Source organism: Eurypyga helias, unplaced genomic scaffold, assembly GCF_000690775.1.
Source record: "Eurypyga helias isolate BGI_N326 unplaced genomic scaffold, ASM69077v1 scaffold6720, whole genome shotgun sequence".
Taxonomy (NCBI): Eukaryota; Metazoa; Chordata; class Aves; order Eurypygiformes; family Eurypygidae; genus Eurypyga; species Eurypyga helias.
Window position 1 is genome coordinate 119,314 of NW_010223699.1, and position 22,523 is coordinate 141,836.

Genomic DNA, 22,523 nt, shown 5'->3' on the forward strand with positions numbered 1-22,523 from the left:
CGTTGCTTTCTATTCTTAATATATCTGGCACATTCTTAAGACACATGCTGGGCATAGTGTTACTGAATAGCATAAAAATCTGTTACCTCCACAACCAGGCCTTCAGCTGCAGGAACTGGAATCTTAGGGCCCAATTTTGGTGCTAAACTCCAGGAAAGAGCCTCCTCAAGTTCATCTATATTTATGTCCTGTTCTTTGGGGAGAGCCGTATGACAGTCCTGAATCTTTTTTCTCCCACTGTCTGCACAAGAGATCTCAGATCCACTAGTGCTATTTCCTCTTGATATATTCTTTTCTTCATTTAATCCTTCTTCATACATGTCTGTAAAGCCATACCAAAATAAAATGTTGCTGAATGCAAACAGTAAGTAAACTTGAAGACAAATATTATACCTCAGCACAGGAGGACAAAATAATTTCCTACATCAACTTGTTGTGAACACAGATATATAGAATGAGTCAGTCGTAAAATGGAGAGCTGCTATTACAAGTGGGGAGAAAAGTATCTGCTTCATCACTGCAAAGGACTATGACTCTATCAGAGAAAGAAATGCCAAAATTCCCTTGGTATTCAGCAATGCAGCCCATAATAGCTGTGTGTTTGTTTTGGGTTGGGTTTGGTTTTTTTGTTTGTTTGGTTGGGTTTTTTTTACATTGACTATAGTACAGAGAGCACATGGTACCTGTTAGAAGTTGCCTATTTCCACTGCTAGCCCAAGGTTTATTGTAACTGGCACTGAGTAGCAAGAAAGTACTACTGCATCCCCATTCTTAATAGGTACCAGTGTACTGAGTCAACTATTAGCATTCCACAGCCAGCAAAAGCATTTGTCCTTTATACCTTTGGGTTGAGAGATTATAAGCTCCACTTCATCAGGAGAATTCTGTATGATTTTAACTGCGGTATTAAATGAAACACCCTCTAGGCTAATATTATTCACAGAGATGAGTCGTCCTCCTTAAAAAAAAAAAAAAAAGTTAAAAACAAGAGAAAACACATCTAAATAAGGAAATAAATCCAGACTGGCTAACTTTAAACTATGGAAATACTTTAATACTAATTAAAAACTAAGGGCAATGACCTGGTTTGATATTTCCAGCTCTGTCTGCAGGTCCCCCAGGGATAATTGAAGCAATAAAAATACCGAGGTCTAATTTTCCTACATTTTCTCCTCCAATAATTACAAAACCTGCAAAAATGAGATAGCGTGAGAATGCAGAGACACTGGCAGTGTAAGAAAAGATGTACCTTAGGAGCACAAAAATACTCTTACTCCAATGGCATAGATTTTACATCATGTGCAGAATGAGGAGGTCAGATTTACGTAGTATCAAGGTCTTGACTTGGGAGAGCTTTAAACTCACGTTATAATTAAAGTATGCTGGTGACTTCAGTAGCTATTTAAAAATAATTTCTCAATAAAAATGTTTTCCTGGCTTGGGACTTAAGATTCCAACTACTTACTTAAATGAGTCATAAACTATGTGGACGTCCTGTAGGAAGAAAATGGTTTAAAAGCTCATTAGATAAATTTGAACATTGTTTTACATCATGTAGTCTGGGGCCCCTGAGGTGGGCCATGTAAGATTCTAATGGACATATAAGAGAGTTGTAAGAAAATTAAATCTGTTGTCAAGTAGTTCAATATCACTATCCTAGCTCAGAATATTCTACTTATTGCAGAATATATTCTTCTCACTGGTAGAATAGTTGGGTTTGGGATCCGTATATTCTACACAGACCTGAACTATTTAAAAATTTGATGTTGATTTTATTAATGGTCAGCTGTGAAACCTGATGGTCCTCTGAACCCATCCACAAGAATAAGATACAGTGCAGTATGTATTATATAACAAAAATGTTGTCTAAGTAAGAATCCAAGAGTCAGAAAACATTCATGTTAAGCTTGTCTATACATTTTGCACCTCCACAGGCAATACCTGAAAGGTTTGAAGAACATTGTCCCCCACTGTGTAGGGGCTAAGATAAATAAAATCACTGTGCTTGTACTTCAGGTACAAAACTAGACCCTTGTTCCTTTCATTCTACCCTTAGCACCTGGTCCCCTTGACCTCTGTGGCCTTAGCTAATTCTCTGAAAAAAAGGTCTTGATTTATGCACTCAGCCCTTTTCAGTCTCAGAAAGTCCTTCACAAAGATTGGTAGTCTTAATAAATGAGGTGAAGAAGGTTAAAATCTTGCTCAGCTTGAGTCAGTAAGTTTGCATGCTAGCACCAGGATCTGACAGTCCCAGTAACAATCAAAACATTCATGTTCCTTACTTACCAAATCCATTCTTAGGGTCACGTTTTAGGCTGACACAAATGATTTCTCTTTCTAGACCACTCAGCAAAACTTCCTTTTGGATGGCTGGTGATCCAGGTGCTGCAGAAACAAAATGGCTAGAATAAATGCAGATTAATGCAGGGAGACAGTAGATTCATACAGTATGCAAAACTGGGGCTTCAAAAATTAAAAATTTATTTTGCCCTTGTTTTCAACATTACCATTAGTTCTGAATTAATGTAGTGCCTGAAGGAAGCTCAAACAAGTATTTGTAAATTAGCATTCTTTAATAAAGTATATGAACAGTAGGAGTGTAAACTTTTCCTATAATGTTCCTTTCTGGGAGACTACATGTTATTTTGCAATGTTTTAATTAATGTTAGAATATCTACATAGTGAGGTGTGTAGTGCCATTGAACATGAGGGTGATTGAACGCAGAATGTCCTGTGGCTTCCTTTGGGAAGTCTAGTCTTCAGCCCTGTGGGCCCTTTTGCCTCTACAGGGTGTTTAAAGTACAGTTTTAATTTTAAACTAACCAAATAATCATAGCTTCATGTTCCATAGATCAACTCACTGTGTGTATGCAGTATGGCTTCTGTTAGAAAATTAGGTATGTAATTCGTCTTATTCCTGTCAGTGTTATGCAAATCAAGAACAGAGGAAGGATCTGGAGCCCATGTTGTCTCGTGCACTATTTATTGATTGTAGATCTCAATTGCAAACCAAATTATTACTTCTGAGCATAGGGATATTGCCCCACGTGAGAGTCCTGGCTATACTGGACTACATCTCTGAAGAACATTAGGGACCATTGGTAGAATAATTTTATCATTAAGTTCCTTACCACTGAGCCTGATGGAAAACAGGATTGAAAGAGAAGAAAACAGCTTGTCTTGCTAAACTCTGGGTAAATTCTAGGACTAGAGTGCACAAGGATATTCTTTAATCTGTAAGTAGAATGTATGTTGGTCTCCTGCTATTGAAACAATAAATATGGAAAGGTACTGTCTCCATGACTATTATACTCACCACTGATTGTGTTCTGAGTTGAGTGGATAGAGAGGTAGTCATAACTCCTTTGCTTTCCATTCAGATTGATGTGCATTTCTGACTGGGATAGCCCTGATGTGGATCTGCATGGCAGGAAATTAAGACTTCATTACAATGACAAATCAACAATGGTATTTAGCACTCTTTATTGTCATTAGCCTGGCAGAGCCAAGTTGGGACTGAACATGTTTATAGCCTTTCAATGAGTTTTCTGATTTCTGGGCCACATTTCATTGTAGGGGAGAAGTAGTTTATCCTTGCCAGCATTTGCTTCCAGATAACAGCTGCCATTAGACCACTCACATCACGACTGATTTCCCCCTGTGTTTTTCTCTGAGTTGAGTGCAGGCATTGGGAAAACACAGCATAGCCTCAGCATGATTCATTTAGCCCTGCTGTCCATTTAGACAAACCACATCTGAAAGTTTTCCTGGTAGTTCCTGTTCTTCTTGGCTCCATTCTAACTCTTCGTATTCTAAAAGGCACTAAAACTCATCAAAGGCCTCAAGACTGTGTGCAGCTATAGTAACCGCCTACACTGGTGGATGTACCAATGCAATTGAAAAGGCAGAAGTTCTTACACTTGATCTCTATGATTTTTAACTTTAGACAGGGAGGAATCAATTAGGTAAGACCTGCTTAAAAACAGTTTGCACTGTGCATTCACTTCACATACTGCCGTTTCCAGAAGAGATACACAGACATTAAAGATTTTACTTTTATCTTCCCTCATTGTTATCCTTCTCCATAATGCAATAAGTGGGTCATTCCCAAGTCTGGTACGAATTTAAATGTCAGTCGTTTTCAATTTCTTGTATGTTAGACTGCTAGCTTCCTGCCAGTTTGCCCTGTAGCTGGCATCATGGAGCCCTAGGCCTGACAGGGTCTTCTGGTGTGACCGCAATAAAGACTGTAAAAAACCAAAAAGTCTGCCTCGGAGTTTACTGTAGTGGGTTGCAATGATATCGTCTGTGACTAGCCTATAAGGGACTACAAGGAAGCTGGGAGGAGACTTTTTACAAGGGCCTGTAGTGACAGGACAAGGGGTAATGGGTTTAAATTGAAAGCAGGGAGGTTTAGATTAGATATCAGGAAGAAATTCTTCATGGAAAGGGTGGTGGGCACTGGAACTGCCCAGAGATGTTGTGGATGCCCCATCCCTGGAAGTATTCAAGGCCGGGCTGGATGAGGCTTTGAGCAACCTGGTCGAGTGGAAGGTGTCCCTGCCCATGGCAGGGGGGTTGGAACTAGATGATCTTTAAGGTCCCTTCCAACCCAACCATTCTATGATTCTATGACTGAGTATTCATACACATGTTTAGAGGAAAAAGCAAACCTACCTGCCAAGATTGCTTTTGTCTCTCGTCCTGTTGTTGGTTTCCACGCTGAGGTTATCACAAGATTTGCTCATCATCCCAGCAGAAAGGTTTTCCAGATTTGCTCCATAAAGCACATTCTCTGAACGAGACAGTCTCTGAACCAGGGCAAGGTGTTCACGTTGAGCTCCATATGCAGAATTTGATTTGTCTATTTCCATAAATTTACTTTCCTCTGAATAAGAAGGGAGCAGGGAGGAGGAAGGAAAGATAAATCCACTGATATTATCCTACTTTCTAAGCTCAGAGCTTCTTTCTGTCTAACCTTTTGAACATGCCAGCAAAAAAGATTGACATCACAGATATATTTATTTTGGTGTCTTTGAGGATATCTAGGCCTTGGAAAGGGTTTCCATCCATTTCTTTCACAGAAAGTATACACTGTATTTAGATTTCATTTCTATGAATTATACTTCAAATGAGCTTTCCACGAAGACGGATGAAATGTACAACCTTGTATAAATTAAATCTGAATATCTCTGTAAACAATATTTTGTAAACGTTTGGTGTATGAGAAATGTATGTCTGTCAGAGACTGAAACAGCCAGGTTGGTAGTTTCCCATCTTTTATGGGTCCACCACTCCAATATATGCATATCTGGGAAGCCAGGAGCTCTACTAACACATGCTCTCTTAGGTTCAGAGAGGGGCCAAGGAGCTGGCTGTTTGGTCTGAGTGATTTGCACAAGTAGGGGAGCATCTTGGTGGCAATGCTTGCTATCCAATTTTCTCCCTCTGTGTAAAATCTACTACTTGCTTAATGACATCTTATCCTCTCAAAAGATTTTATTTCCCTGAAACAAGGTAGTGCCACAGGAGCTGTTGTTAATTTATTTAGGTACTCAACTGGTGAGTTAGAGAGGGGATTTGAAGAAGCAAGGGAGAACCAGGCAACTGAAGACATTGTTGGAAAGTAACACAAGAGCCCTGCTTACTACAGGCTCGCACACCTATGGCCTTTAATTCTGCTTGTACCTGTCAGCTCACCCCATGTGTGTTTTCCTAGCAAATACTAGCCGGAATGCAACTTTCTAGAACACTACTCTGCAGCATTAAACCTAGGCTCCCTCTTTCCTCAGTGACTTTTGAGTGGCTTTTGTTAAGGCATGGGAAGACTTAACTGTCCACAGTATTAGCTTATTCTGAGAGTTTCCATGGTGATTTCAAAATAGGGAGTTGCTAGCAGGTTTTGAAGAGTTCGGGGCTTATACATGTGAACAGCGCAGCAGAAGGAAGAGTTTCCCTCATGCAGAAAGAGCCTTATAATCTCTTACAATCTCACTGTAGTTGCAAAGGCAGCATTTTGAACTACAGTCTATCATTGCCTTCACAAAGACTTTTTTCTGGGACAGCAAGCACGCACCAAACCTCATAAACTGCAGTCATGTGGCTTGTGTAAGTCTGACTGGTGCTCGTAGTCAGGACATGGATTATAATTTTCTTAGCTCTTCTTGTTCACTTATATAAGGAATGTAGTAATTTTTTATTAAGAAATATTACCACTAGCAAATGTGACACAGGAAATTTTAAGGTTAACTATTTTTATGCTACAAATCACAGTCCCACTAAGTTATGTTTGTAGCTACAGGACCACAAACAACAAAAGATGTCTTGAACTTGAATGTCTTCCTAGTGCCTTTTTCCGTGGTAACAAATTTGCAGAGGTGGAATTTCATTTTTCATTAAATAATTTTAATGGTGAATAAGCAATATATCAATCATTCTGTTCTATCCCATGATATAATTTAATTGCCAACATTTTTACAGTTTTACTAGAGGATGGAGAATCCCACCAGATAAAGCATGACACTTGATTCTCCTGCTATGACTTACTGGGTCAAATGTTCAGTAGGTGTAAATTATGATGATTCTGTTCAAGGAAAAGTACAAGACCTCAGCTAGTAAAAATCCATGTTTCTCCACTGAAGCTGAGTGGTGACAGTTGTCAGCTTAGGCTGTTATTTCTTATGTGCCTCAGTTGCCCCATAATGATCGTCACCCATCTTTATTAAGCATGCTGAGAACCGTGGGTGCAGGGTGCTATGTAACTGCTCTGGGTTGAGCAGAACCTTGTCTTACAAACTATGGAAAATCTGCAGTTTAAGGCGTAACAGAGCAGCTAGCAGCTACATAGCTGAGTGGATGTAATAGATCTGCTTTTGGTTTGGTGGTTTTGTCCTGGGACTGAACCACCAGGTTGAACCCCTGTCTTATGCAAATGTAATCAGTTAACTAAATTCAGCTCCGAGCATATCTGTGTGCTACTATAGTTACTCTGCTACTATAGTTACTCTTTGTGTGGAAATTTTATCAGGTTACATTTGGGCTCTGATATGTTTCTTCAGAATTCTCAGCAGGTTTCCTGAATATAAGTGTAAACGTGATATTTTTTCAAATCTGAATTTAATAATATAGTTATTATGACAGAACCCCTCCTCCAACCCCTGTACACACCATCACATGTTAAATTAGACTTACACACCTCTAACTTCCAGTGAAGTAGGAGACATTGATTTCTGCTCTGTGACCAAGAAACTGGAGCTCAGTGAAACTGATGTGGCAGGTGCTGATTCTCATCTTCACTGAATGCACCTTTCCTAAAACCTAACCTTGTCCTATGGCCTGAATAATGAAGGTGTATTTATACTGCACCTGATGAAGTTTGCCGAAGTTGCCTGGAATTCGTCTGTGCATTGAACTTGTGCTGGGCAGAGCAGAGGTCCAGTAGATATTTGCATGTCTTTGCTGTATCAGTAATGAAGGTGTGCTTCTTGCCACTGAAACTGCTTTCAATCATGAATTTTTTTCTCTAAAGGGGGGGGAAAAAAAAAAGCACAGCTTTCTTCATATATCAGTCATTACAGTGAGGCGCTGAAAGTTCATTTATATAATCTTGGTGATTTTTCCACTTGTATTTATGCCTGGCTGCATGCCTTTGGGTGCAGTAAATTCAACAGTTATTAGTGAGGTGTCTGTTATCGGGATCATAATTGCCCTATGTTGAAAGTCAAGTGCCTTTGGACATTGAATTGAGAGCAGATAGAACTGGCAAAATTTGGTCCTACAGATGTTAAATCGATCAAACCAATTTAACGTGAAAATGAAAATATCTTAAAGGGGCACAAGGGCCATTTTGGGAGAGCAAACAGTTTGGGAAATTTGTGATGCAGGTTGACACCTACACTGTGTGATGATAGGTTAATACACCTTTGATGGCAGAATACTGTTTAGAAGGGGTCACAATCTTTTCACCAATACTGGTTTGTTAACAGACATCGATATGCTAAGTGATGAGGATGGGAATAGTAAGATCTGCAAAGAAGGAGACATGATCTCATGACCTGATGTAGGAAGGAAAAAAAAAGATAAGGGATAGAGGAGTAAAGATGAGGGAGGAATGAATACGGAATATGCCATAAAGAGGCTTGACATAGTCTCTGTAATAGTCAACACCAGATTATTCAACTTCATAGTAATTTGACTCCAGCCTTGGCAAAAAACTCCAGAACAAATCTTCACTAACAACTGGATATCTCTGTATCCACATCCAGATCCAGCCTTGATTTTAGACTGTTTTCAAAAAGGACTTGTCTGTACAGAATGGGTCTAATACTGGCGCTGAATGGAATAAATTAGTGAAAGTGACAGGCAGAAGGGGTGTAAGGTAGTAGAGTGAAGAAAAGATTCACTTGGTTCCAACTCACATGAGCTGAAATTCTCTCTGTTTCACGCCACTGGAATCTTAAACTGGCAATTCTTGTGTGATTTTTGACCTCGTACACAATGATGCCTTTGGCACAGATTCCCAGGATTATGTCCCCTCCTGCTGCTTTCTTCTCTTGGGACACACGATAGAATAGCACTCCATATTCAGGAAGCTGCTGAGTCACCTTGTAGAGGAAAGAGAAATTTACCATGCATTGTTCAAAAAGAGGCATGGGGAGAAAAGGTAAGTAGATAGAAGGGGACAAAATAGTTTTGAGTGCCTTTACTAAATATTCTTACACTCTGTGAAGATACGTTTGGAAGCACTTACCAAATTTTCATACCTACTGTCTCACAGAATCATCGCCTTACCTTGGTATGTCATGGAGCCATTACATGCATTCATTTTTTATGTGTAAAATTGAAATAACATTTTCTCATACACCTCATTTGAAGAGGTAGGGGGATTATGTAGCTTCCTGCAGAACAATCTAAATGGTACAGTTGCACTGAGATACTCACCATTACCACTACGTGGCATTTGAGTGTATTTCTGAATAGAAACCCATGCTTAACTACTGTTAAACCTTTTTTCTTTCCATTTTATTTTCTGAGTCTTTGTTTTCCTGAGCAAACTCAGAAACCACAAGGTACAGCAAATATTATTATCTTAGTAAAACTGCTAATACTTTGGTGCCAAGGCTACTCTGACATTGTTATGGGTTTCTGCGGTTTCCTTTCTGCAATAGTGATGCCCAACTGGAAATCTTAACTGGAAACCACAGCTCCCAGCCTGCAATGAACTCATTCAGGTACATATACCCATTCCTTCATGGATGTCATCTTTTAAAATCAGACATTATAAATTTCCTTTGAAAAAAATCTTAAGTTACAGTGTTTGCTAAATTGTACCTCAGAGTATCTCACCTAAACACAGTGGTGACTTTTGAGGGAATTTCACTGCCTCAGTATTCCCTTCAGTGCTGGACTTAATAGTAGCACATAGTGTTACTTTGTTCTTGCACAGTGCTCATTGCTGGGTGAAAAGTTAAGTAGGATTATACTTCAAGGGACTGAGGAGCCATCTTCTGCCACTGCCATTTAACTGTGCAGAGGATACTCTAAGGAAACTTGCTCAGTTTCTAGGTGTTGTCTTCCTAGCTCCTTCATTCGGCCACAATATGTTAAAATGTGTCTTAGACCCTTTTCAGAACTATGGAATTATGGGGAAGGTTTTCCACCCTCTAATGTTATCTGCAGATCAATATGAGTTTATTCTAAAATGACTTTTTTTTTTTTTTTCTGGGAAGCTAGTTTAGAGTCCCTAAATGACTTTTCAACCATGAATAGAGATTTTCAGTGACCAAAATAAAACACTTTAAGAAGATCTATTTTTCAGAAAGTATCCAGAGCACAAATATTCAGGTCCTGAAAACTGGGGCATCTATAATCACTAGCTGAATCTGGGTTTTAATTTTTAATCCTTTTCATATTTGGAATTTGCATGTTATTGCCATAGGAGCTATCTTTCTCACTTTGTATGAAGTGTTGACTCCTTCTACAGACTTATTCATTGCAACAGATACTAACAAAGCTGCTTTTCTTCATTGGATTTGCCATGCATGATGGGACTGTCATTAAGGCTAAGCTTCAATATATTTCTTCAATTCCACTGACAGTGTTAGATGAGGAACTAACATAATTAAACTGCAACCAAACTAAAATGGCGCTATAAATAAAAGCATGTGGCACTGTAGCAAAATGCCTGCTGATATTTATCCATTACCTAATGCCTTTTCATTTGATGTAAAGCAAAGAAGTTTGGGAGAGAAGGAGAAGAAAAATTTAAATCCAACATCATCATGACACCCTGAAGAAATAGTCATGTGAGAAAATAGTTCAGATAACTCCTTCCTCACTTCCAGGGTTCACATATACTTTTAAACAAATAATCACTTCATATTTAGAAAGTGGCTGAACAGCTGCTATAGTTTTAGAAGTAAAGAAAGTGCTTATTCTCATGTTCTATAATAATTTCTAATACATTCAGTTAGGTGTATTTATCATCATCTGGAACCCAGACGTATTGATAACATGCTGAAAATTTGCATCAACCCTTAGGGTGTTGAAAATGCCTTGAAATATGCATTAACCATTTATAAACTATCAGTGAAAGGAAAACTACCATGTGAATATGTTGTAAATTATTTAGTGACAGTATCTACAGCAAAAAGAAATTCTGGATTTTTTGTTGACTATTCAAAGTTGTTCACCTTATCTAAAATCCACTCTATCAGACAGGAAGGAAATAATAGACAACAGTAAATAGGGAGAGGCTTTCTATCTCAAAATAAATAAATTATGTTTGGAGTGTGGCAAGTTACCTTCAAAAATTCTAGTTCAGCTTCATCCTCAAATAGGGAACGATTCATACGATGTAATTTAGCAAGCTCTCGCTGTATGTATGCCAGGGTCATTTTCTCTATTCGGCTTACTGGAATGTAGTCTTCCACACGAAAATAGCTCTTTCCATGCATCTTTGGGAGAAAAGGGAAAGCAGACAAACAAGCAAAACAAACACAAAAGAGAGAGGAGCCTTTTGTTCTTTTCTGACCTTTCTTATTTGGTGCATTCCTATTTCCAGGGTGCAGGTATGCTGAAGTCACACTGTTGCCCTTTTCTTAAAGAAGAGGGGCAACAGCAGGTAGTGTTCTGACAGCCAAAAGGGCCTCTCACACCTGTGCTCAGCCAGGTACTCAAAGCACACACTACTTGGCTGTTCAGAGGGGGAGAAAAGAGCTGGGCCTGCAGGCATGCCTGCCGTCTTGCACTTCGAGTTGTCAGCTACAGCTGCATGAGTACAACCTACAGTGGGGGACCCAGTGCTGGGATGGATCTGACCAGATGGATCAGACCACTCAGAGTTCAATTAATAGAGTTACACTGGTTTATGTAACTGAAGATATGGCAGAGAACATAAATGGCTGTTTTCTGTACACTTCAGAACTAGGATAACTAGTTCAGATGTACCATCAGCCACCTTCCTCTATTTGCAGCTTGTGGATCTCAGCCTACACACAAAATAGCTGTGAATTCTGGAGTGTTTATTTATTTTTCTCTTCCATGTTTTCAAATCTCTCTAAGCCCCTCTGTACATCCAAGCTGTTCCTATGGTAGAAATTTTCTACAGGTTTTCTGGAGTTTCTTGGCTGTTATCAATTATGAAGACCAAAAAGTTTTTCATCATTCTGCTGTATTTCCTGCCAAATTAGTCTGGGTCACTACTGCTCCTTAATCAGGCAAATTTTGTAAATTTTTAATTTAAATTTGAAATGTGATTACTGAAGGACTTAGCTGCAATTATGTGCTATTCACACTTCTTCTTTAACTCTATGTGACAAACAAAAGCTTCAAAAGCTGTTGAGAGAGACCTCTAAGAAATATTGTATTATTTATCACACCTCAGAAGCATAATTGCCAAGCTCTGCCTGTAAAGCCAAAGCGCCAAGTTTCAGGGCAGTCTCGTCATTGCAATATAATCGCTCCTCCAAAATATCTTTACGAAGCTGCAGGTAAAACTGGTGCCTTGTCAAGCCATGCCTGTAACACAAAAGGGTTTAGGAACACAGAAGTAGCTTTGAACAGTCACCCTAAATGCTACTGGGTTTTCTGCAGTCAGCAGAACTGTGCACTTACTGGATAACATTAAAGTGATTGACAAAGAATTTTATCCTTAGAAATGGAGGTTTTCTTCTTGGGTTGGTCATTCCAGCCATCCGGGGCCACTTTATAGAGTTTTGTCTCCTCATCCAAAAAGAAGAATTCTTTACCTGAAATGAGAATTTTGGGTTGTCTGATAAGTCTGGAGATAATTCAGTACCTCAAAGTTTTGCTGTCTTCATTCAGTGTATCACTCGCAATAAAACATAAAATGGATCATGGATGTCGGTTAAAATTTACTTATCAGTGTCATGGCTTAAATTATTGGTTCTTTGATGGAGAATTTAGGATGTGTAATCTAGGATTACAGTTGTTAGATGCTGGATTAGTGTGGTATCTATGGAATCACGCAAGAATTGTTGGGGTTTGCATTCTGCTCACCATTCAGGTTCTGCACCCCATTGTAATGTTTATGCCCTATACACACACGCAGTGCTTCTTCCTAGTGCCTCAGCCATGCTTGACATCATAAATAGGATAGGGAGATGTGGGTCTTGTAGATGAAATAGCTGAGTCCATATTCAGATTTATATCTAGGAACAAAGACAGTCAGCCTTCCTCAGTACAGTGCTTCCTGGAGTTTGTCCTGGAGCTACACAGCTCAACATTATTCTAGGGGAAGGCTGGGACACAGCCTTTTGTGCATGGGAATATCAGCAGTAAGAGTATGGCTGTGCTGTGGCACAGTCCTAGGGTAGATATGTTTTACATTAGTGCAGTACAGTTTAAAAAAATGCACCTTACTTTTGCTTAAGCTTTGGATCTGCTTTCATCTGAGAATCTTAAAGAATTTTGCTGGAATTCATCAACAAAGTGACTACAGAGACACTGAGGGAAAGAACTGTTACTATAGCTAGCTGTGTCTCATTACCTTTCAGGTAAGCCAAGCCAAAGTAGAAGTGTTCCACCAAGTTCGCATATGCCACCACGGTGTTGAAAACATCTCTTGCCTTGGACTTGATGTCACACTGCACCTCAAGGCACTGCCCGTTGAGTAGAATCACATTGAGATCCCTTTGGGACAAATAGGATTTCCCTTTTTTAGTCTAAGAACATGTAATAAAGAGTGGAGAATGAGTGTCAAGTACAAGCAACGCAAGTTCCCCAGCATTTTATTACTGAGGCCCTCTAGTCTCTTATCTCCATAGCCTGATGGAATTGATCACAACACTCTGCTATTCCTTGCCTCCCTTCTCATAGATTAGTATCCTAAACATTTCTAATTTAAAAAAAATCCAGGGAATCCCAACAAAAGAGCTGAGCATACTCAGACTTTACAATAATGAGGGTTATTCTAGATTTGAGGGTATTCCAAATTTTCTTTGCCTTCATTTTTACTGCTCTATGCTGTCAGCCTTTTAACGTAACTTAATGAAAGGCAGAGGATGTCCCTGAAAGCTGAAGTCCAATATATTGGCAAGAGATGTCCTATTACATATTTGCTGTATAATCTTCATCTCAAAAGTCTTGTGCTAAAGTGAGCATTCTTAGGTCAGAAGGATAAATGCAGCTATTTTCACACCAACAGAAATAGCTATGTGGCACTGAGAAATAAAAGGCCTTCTTTCAAGTCTCAATGCCTCTGCAGGAACCCTAACTTGTTTTGGGAGGAGGAGATGGCAGGAATCCTGGGTTGGGACTGAGATGCAACTTACAAAGAGCCCCAACAAAAGGTCACTATATTAGTTCTAAATTCTTTATGTTCATACTTACCACAATTGATCCAGGTAGCTGTAAGGTCACTGGTGGTTCACTAGATAAAATAATAAATTCTGGACCTGAAAACTGAAAGGAGGCAATTTAGAAATCTAATAAATGTGTCCTTAATGTAATGAAGATCCCAAACATCAGTAACAAAGAAAACCATGTCTGTTGATCTGTTTGCTGTAGCTAATTGACATCAGCGTATAATAAGGTGCAAATTCTGGTTGAAGACTTCTCTCTGTTTGGGGTTTCTCCTGTGTGGACTCTCGGGGGTTTAATTACGTCATGCTGAAGCTGTTTCTTCTGTAAAGGCACTTAACCAAGATCCATTTCCTTTGCAAGGCACCTATTTTCATGGCAGAGAAACCCAGTTTCTTCTGAGACATTTTCCCATTTGATTCCCACCTTACTATGAAGACAGACAAACACATGTACACACATACATACACACTGCTGTGATTACATAAGCCTAGCTTCCATAGGAAACCAGACTAAAATGCAGAGCTGCTTTCTTCCTTGTAATGAGGGTTGACCGATATTTTTATTAGCAGATATTGTATTCTTTTGCTTTAACTTCAACAAACTTAGCAGCACAAGATGCTTTTTGTCTTGCTAAGCATCCACCTCAAGGAATTTTGCATATTGGGTTTTTTTCAGGTTTATCTATACTTTTAAGTCCTTGAAGCAGACAAAAATAACTGGATTTCTGCAAGCAGTAAGACGTGGATCCTTCTAACCATTCGCAAGGACAGTACCTTGATGCATTTAGATTTTTTTTTTGAGAAAATGTATGGTTTGTTTCATAATACTAGTGTTGTCCTGCCAACACACAATGCAGTTTTGTATCACATATAAAGAGGAACTAGCACTTTGTTGTAACAGTTGCTGGACTCCTTCTGAGAAACTCAATTATTATCCTAGCAAAAATCATATTAACAACATTTAAAACTAAATCTGTATATAAAAAGACAATTTCCCAAACTATCCAACTGAAACTCTTGATCAAAGTTCTGCTACTGGACAGTCTTGGGCTTGTGAAAGGATTCACCAGCCTAAACCCTGTCCCTTTTATTTCCACAACAGAAAACTACATGGGGAGCAGCATCATGTTTTTTTCTGTGATTCAGTTACTTCTGGATTTTTGTGATCCAACTGCTAAAGAAACATTATCCTTCCCATTTAACAAAATCCTACAACAAATCACCAACTAGAAATAGACCCTTAGGTGGTTAGTGGTTTGGCACACTCACTACTAGCATGTGCTTTCTGTCCAGGCATACACTGTAAAAAAAATTGAAGTCCTTTCAGCACCATTAACCAGCAAGTGTTTAGGTTCAGCATCTCTGTAAATGTTTCTGCTGTTCTGAAGCTCCTGTCAAAGTAGTTTATGAAAACAGTCTATATTGTGTTTTCTGCTTGCAGAAATCACACATGTAGTCCAGAGGGGATTCAGTTATAAGCTTTTGCTTAGTCTTTATAGTCAAGAGCTTTCACTGCCTTCAGTTCTGAGTTATCGCGATTGGATCATGCATAATTTGGAGTCTGTTAATTTAGAATACCCATCTAATAAGATGACTCAGTAGCTAATATGCGCATCGCTGGTCAATGACAACTGGATAAGAGGTTTCTCTTTAGTGATATTTACATTTTTAAATTAGCTCATATGTTTTTCATTAGTCACCTTTTCCTTCCTGTGGAACAAACATTTTTGTGATGCAACAGCTGCTGTGTAGTCCTTTGTAGACACGGAAAAGGTGGAACCTAAACTTATCAGGTTCTGTCTGCTGTTCTTCTGAGTTCCACCAGGGATTTCTTCTACAGCGCTGACAGACCTTCAAAGGAAATCTCATAGTGAGCAGTATATATATATATATATATCAGCCAATCAGACAGTGCAGACCTGGGAACAAAGAGTCTAAGGTACATTGACTGGCAGAAAATTATAAAATCCAGGGCAATGCCCGTTATAAGTTGTTAAATGTTTCTTGACAGAAAAAGAAAAGTAATTTCACAGGGATAATATTACTGATTACTTTCATAAATAAATCTAAATTATGCTTTAATTAAATAAAAGTTAGGTTGGTTTTTATTTGGTGAGCCAAATCTAGCTTAATTATGGTAAAGCCAACTAGCAAAGAGTTTTGCCCCATGCCTTTCTGGTAATTCTACAGGATGAAGTCTGTTCCTCCTTTCTTATTTTCTGAAGCAAGATGCTTCAGAAAACCATAACATTTGTTGTTACATTATTCAGAATTTTCCAGGAATAGGAACTAAATTATTTGAATACTAATTCATTATAATAAATTAATGTCTTATAGAACTGAGGGAATTTTTAATTTAATTAAGAGGAAGATGTGTGAAACCTCAGATCAGAAAGCTGTCTTTATACTATACTTTTAACCCATAAAGTAACAGTGTTTTCCACATGAGCAGAAACATGTATGCTTAGAATAAACATAAACTTAAAATACGATATATACTCTTACCAGTGAGGAAAGAATAGTTATAATATGGTATAGAAGGAAAGTGTTTTTTTGAGATGGATTTTTAATTACATTTTTAACAAATTACAAAGTCACATGGAAGCTTTTTTTATCCTACAGTTTTATCCTTTCTTTTGCATGTTGCAGAGTTGCTTCAGGAAACTCTTCAGGGATTTGCAAACGGTTTTTAACAAAATTATTGGAGTTGTTGCTGATCTCTTCTTCCTGATATCCAGTGACAGGGCACATGGAAACAGTTGAAAGCCATGCCAGGGGTAGTTTAGGCTGAACATTAGGAAGTATTTCTTCATCGAGAAGGTGGTCAAACACTGGAACAAGCTTCCTAGAGAGGTGGTCGATGCCCTAAGACTGTCACTGTTTAAGAGGCATTTAGACAATTCCATATCAATTTAGATAAAAACTTGTCTTAATTTTTGGCCAGCCCTGAAGTAGTCAGGCAGTTGGACTAGATGATTCTTGCAGATATCTTCCAGCTGAATTATTCTATCCTATCCTATCACATCCCGCATTCCTCTGTCTATAAAGATATTCAGATTCTTTTGTTTCTCTCAATGCAACCTCATAAATATCAACATTGAACTAAGTATACCTAAAAATGACCTGAAGTGACTTTTGTGGCTACAAAAATACTATTAGTTCAAAACCCAAAATACTGTAGTAGGAAGACTTTCTTCTCCTATAGAAAACATTCCTGTTAGTCCAGTGAGGTGAGAGATGTCAGACTTGACAGCTGTGTCTTCTCTATATATAGGCTATAGCCCCGCAAACATAGTCCTTACAAACTTATAAGAAATAATTATGTCAGTTGGACTGCTTACAAAATTGACCATGATAATGTTAGTAAGCTTTACAGATAATAAACCCATCACCACGTTTTATATTCATTATCTTCGTATATGGGCAGGTGGTGGTTTCCAAACAAATTACTTCAACTCCACTGTTATCATGTTACTTAAAATATGATGGTGACCTTGGTAGAAATTTAATTGCAGATGCTTACAACCAAAACCAGTCCCTGAAGTTCTATGGGAAACAGTTTGCTGCAAATTTGGTGAAAAAAGTTCAACTTTCAGCAGAGGAGGGGAACATTTTCTTGGCAGCATGATTTTAGATCAAGGATTTCAAGATGATACCTGACTGGTAGTCAGAGGCATGGCGATTGCTCCAAAATGCTGAGTAAATAAACTTCCTGTTACTTATATCATTGCCAGGTGTGTGATGCATATATAGATGTCGGTGTGCACACATATGTGTGTGTAGTTATACAGGTAGACAGTTCTTTCTTCACAAAAGCTGCCACTGTCCAGCAACCTGCTTGTAATTCTTTCTTATTGCAGGTTTAGAGGTGTACTTGGGTATCTCACATCACTCAGATTATTGTGACTGGTTTATCAGGAAGTTCAAGCAGTTTACTTGGGATACATTTAATTGGGAGTTGATCTAAATGGAGCATTTCCTGTGGGCCTGAATCACTCATGTCATGGTTAAAAGAAGAAACTCCTATTTAACTGGGTCAAGAACTCGATTTAAATGGGATGCCTGTAGGGATTACATGGTGCTTAACTATGGGTTTCTGGTCTTTGTGGTGCCTAGAGGCTATCAGTACTTACATCTCTTCTTCATTTGGAAACAGCCATGATTACAGCTACACTATGCTAACACCCAGTATAGGAAACACTTGTTTGGCAGCAGTGGTGTTTGCCTGGCTTTTAATAAGGAGTTAGTATCAGTTGTACAATTCTCAGTTTTCTTCGTCAATGTACAGGGCTGCTGTACATGCCATGGCTGAAATGAGGTTAATCCTCGTGACAGAGCAGAGGTCTTTACTGTTTGTGTCCCTGGGTTACCTGTAACTCTTCAGTAAAGTGTTAGCACAGGGCTGGATATGGCTGACACAAGTGAGGCAAAACTGAGAACCAAGATGGAAATGCAAATAATCCACTCAAAATGATGGATCATATACACGGTCTGTTATAACCACTTCAGAACACATCAGGCCTCTGCTAATGTGACAGCAAGGCAAGACCAGATCCAGAATCTGAATGTAGACAAATACAGACTGCAGAATGCCTTGTCAGTGAAAGCAATGGCTGTCCAAACCTTTTCAACAGGATTTTCCCTTCTACACTCTTCCTGCTTCTTCAAGCTGCTTCCCCCTTGCTTCAGTCACAGCAAGCTATCGCTGCTTAGCTGTCTGATTCTGATGGAGACATGCTAGGGCAGCTGTTCTGGGAGGCCAGTGACATCTGACAGGGCGCGGTGGTAAAGAGTAAAGGTGCCAAACTTCAGTGTGCCTGTTTTGTATGGATTGTTCAGTGCCCAAGCTCCATTTCACTAGAGCATTTGGACTCCTTTGCTTGGAGCCAAACATCTTAGGAGAGCTTTAATTCTACTTGTCAAAAGAGGTTCAGATGGTGATCCAGGCATTTTCTGAGAATGATGTTGCTATGCTAGTTGTCTGCTTCACTTGGTAATAAAACAGCTTCCATCTTTTAGGAATATGAGTTTTGATTACCTGTTTATGAAGAGCTTGTAGCTACTTTGTGTCCTTGACCCACTAAGGGTGGGGTCCCATGACTTGTGTGTCTGTGGAACTCTCCCTGAAATGAATAAAGGAAACTTCACAATTGAAGCAATTGTAGTAGCACTCAGTATCAATCTTGGGACAATTACAACAAAGAGGAAATTTAGGCTGACTACTTCTTTTATGTCCTTGCTCGGGCATGATAAATGGTTATTTGATAAGGCTAACTGAATACTACACCATCAGTATTCCCAGTTCTATAGTTATTGTTATTTCCTCTTCATAACTCTCCATGTGAATGTAATCTGGAAAATAGCTGTGTAGGTGCAGTGGCTGTTATTTCCATACGTATGGGGGTAATTTGTGAAACAGCTTTCTTCAGAAATTACCCCTGGTATTCTTTGTTCTTCTATTTCTAGGCATAATTTCGGGGTGAGGGAAAGCCATGAAACTTCTCTGGCCTAATCAGAGCAGAATATAAAACCACTGAAAGGAAAACTAAATATTCCACTGATTAGTTGCTGCATTAAAAATATTGTGAATGTTTTTACATCATAAAAATCTGGTGGGAATATAGGATGATTTATGAGTCAGTAGCAAGTAAGATTTGTATAATTTTTCACCTTCAGTCACCTCTGCTGCTACAGAAAGGATTGTCATTGCTTTGTCTAAATACAGGAAGGCTGAAATTGACAGGTAGAACCAGAAAATTTTATGCAAGTGGTGGTTTCATGAACATGTCTTCTAGCAGCAGAGATGTTTTAAATCCTTTTGGGAAGGGTGGGAAGGCTAAATGTTTCTTCAATTGGATCATTTCATTGATATTATTTGAAGAACTGTATATCAAACTATGTCATAGGCAGAATGATAGATGTGATAAGATGATCTATGTGGAAGCAATCATATAGGTCTGCTTTTCTCTGGATAAAATATCCATGAATTACACCCTGAGACTTCACTCTGAATTCCAACATGAAAACATGTCATTGGATTCTGGTATACCCACCACCAATTGCAATTTTAAAACCAAGAAAATCTACAGTTACATTCCTAAAATATACATAAACATGTTTTTCAAGCTGCAGATGGTAGTGACAAAATGTGAGATTTGAGATAAGCCAGATAGTCAGGGCTAGTTACCAAAGTTAAGATTCAGTTTTGTGTTCTGAAACTGCATGCTTTTTAATGAGAAAGCCGTGCAAAACTCTCTTCCTACACTATAGGTTTCACATAATTGTATAAATATACTTTGTTAAGCACATAACATTCCCCTTATTTTTTCTGTCTTTGATGCTATGGGAGTGGGATAAGTTGGCTTGTTTCAGTGGCCAGACTGCCATGTTTTGATCACAAATCCAATGCGTTCCTGATGTCTTAGCTACACATGGCCCTCAAAAAAGTTGATCCTGTAGATGATTAATATATTGTATGTTAAATGAGGTTCTTAAGGACAGTCTGGATGGGAGATATTAATGTCCCTTGATAACGCTGCTCTACAAGCTAGTAATATTTCTTTTCAGAGAAAAATGAACTTTTCTAATATATTATCTCATTAAAAACGTGTGTGTCAAACAAGCTTTCACATTCTGTGTTTTGTCCTGAACTTCTAGAATTTTGTCTCACAAAATCCTTAGTATGAACAGCTACCGGTGTTTCAGGGGAGACTGAGACACACAGAGATTCACTGGAATGAGCCTTTGCCAAATTTATGACCAAATATTTTTTAAAAGGACTTACAAATCAGGCTGCTGAGTTTACGTTTACTATGTGCTACTAAGTATGCGTCACACAGGGAGCAGCTGCAAACTCAGGTTTTTATTGCTGCTGATATTGATTGCAATTCTGGAGCTTCAGAAAAGCAGCGTCTTTCAGGAGGAGAGTATCAGCAGCAGTTCTATGAGTAAACTTACCTTCCTTCTGCTTGGGGCTGAGAGGCTATTACATGTTGGCTGGAAATTAGACCCTTGAGATCATGCTCTGTGCCTTTCATTTTTGCCTAGTAAATTTTAAACATTTCAGATTTGGAAGAGCAAAGATTTCACGACAATCAACAGCTGAATATGATAAACTCTTACTAACACTCCCCAGTGACAAAAGGCAAGGAAACTCGGCAGTTTTCTCTTATTTATGGCATCAATGAACTAACCAGTTGCTGTGCATACCTTATTGCACTGTAACTGATGTAGTGGATGCTAGGGTTATTGACTTAGGGAAGAAATTTGTGCGATAAAAACACCCACACACACTTAACAGAGCACGTTTCAATCCATGCCACAGAAGGACCTAGTGCGTTGTTGCTCGTGGAGGCAGGAAGTAAATTCCAAAGTACACAAATAGACTTCCACCTCTGGGTCTGGAAGCTCAGGAAAAGTGCCACAGGCAGGACAGAAAAAACAGTTGAAGTACATGGGAGGGGTGAGTAACTGTGGAATGGAAAACACAAATGGGCAGGAGTCTGAGAATCGGGAGCTGGCATGCTAAACATGTTTTTTTAGGAGACGCTGATAACATTTGGCAAGAGGAACTTTTTTCTCTTGGGCAGTATGAATGTCTGCTCTAGGTGTCCGTAGCTCAGATTCCTTTTTAAACATGAAGATACACATGCACAGCAGAACTCCCCGTCCTGGTGAATTCCCTTCTTTCCTCCATAGTATTCCCCTATACTGTGATTTAAGTGACTTGAGAAGGACCCTGACTGATGTCTGCTACAGTGTCTTCACTGAATGGATCCTCTCCCAGATAGTTTTTTTCATGCTGTTCTTGCCATAAAAAAATTGAAAGTGGAACTAAAATTCCAACTCACATATCTCCAAAGTAAATCAGAAGAACAGCATTGCAACCTGGCATTTATCACAATGAAAACAACATGCTGAGCAGGAAATACACAATGGCTTTAGGGCATAAATAAAAAGGGTTGTTTTATTCCTCTTAGATTTCAGAATTAGTCTGTTTGGTTTTGAATGGGCTTGAAGAAACATTAATTCCCACCATTCAAGTCCCAGGTGTTATTCATAGATTCAACTGATTTCAGTGCTGCCATCTTGACATTGCCCACCATATGCATTTCTGGGGTAGCTTCACCATTTCTCATCTGTTTCAAGAACCCAAGTGCCAGAAACATGCTGCCAGACTTTGCCTGTGATCTGCTGAATAGCTTCACCTGGCAAAGTGGGCATAAAGCAAGAAAGAGTGGTGGCATGGCAACCAGGGAATAAACAGCTTAAGACAAGTAAAAAGGAATCCAGTATAAAAGGAACTTTCTTCTCTGCAGATTTTGCATAAACATACCTCCCTAGTCACCTAACTACAAGTGCATGGGAGTACCTATCACCTGTCCATACATGGGTAGTCTCATATTTTAGGGAACAAAAGAGATGAGTACATAATTCATAAACATAATATTTCAGGAAAATCTTACCTCTCCTGTGTCCTCGGTTAGATAGTATCAAAGAGGTACTTTCAGAAATACTATTAGAGTCACTGTAGTCCACAGATAGTTGTCTGTAATCCTCTGTTGACCGACTGTAATTCATTAATCTGGACCCTTTGTCTGGAAACAGAAAGAAAATATGGTGAATCAAATACTTTAATTCTAAATCATTGTATCTGCATGATAATATAAATAACATTTAGCTTGACAAATTTCTGTAAAG

General features: G+C 38.8%; 1 protein-coding gene across 1 annotated transcript in view; it reads right to left on the reverse strand.

Annotated features, from left to right (window-relative positions):
• Positions 1–22,523, reverse strand: part of FRMPD2 (FERM and PDZ domain containing 2) — a 38,179-nt gene that overhangs the window by 6,887 nt on the left and 8,769 nt on the right. Inside the window, 16 exon segments of the mRNA XM_010148883.1 lie at positions 87–322; positions 842–958; positions 1,083–1,190; positions 2,287–2,385; positions 3,317–3,420; positions 4,678–4,888; positions 7,366–7,522; positions 8,418–8,603; positions 10,803–10,955; positions 11,880–12,018; positions 12,115–12,159; positions 12,161–12,248; positions 13,010–13,184; positions 13,852–13,923; positions 21,926–22,089; positions 22,289–22,420. Of these exon segments, the coding sequence (XP_010147185.1) occupies positions 87–322; positions 842–958; positions 1,083–1,190; positions 2,287–2,385; positions 3,317–3,420; positions 4,678–4,888; positions 7,366–7,522; positions 8,418–8,603; positions 10,803–10,955; positions 11,880–12,018; positions 12,115–12,159; positions 12,161–12,248; positions 13,010–13,184; positions 13,852–13,923; positions 21,926–22,089; positions 22,289–22,420 (2,186 nt within the window).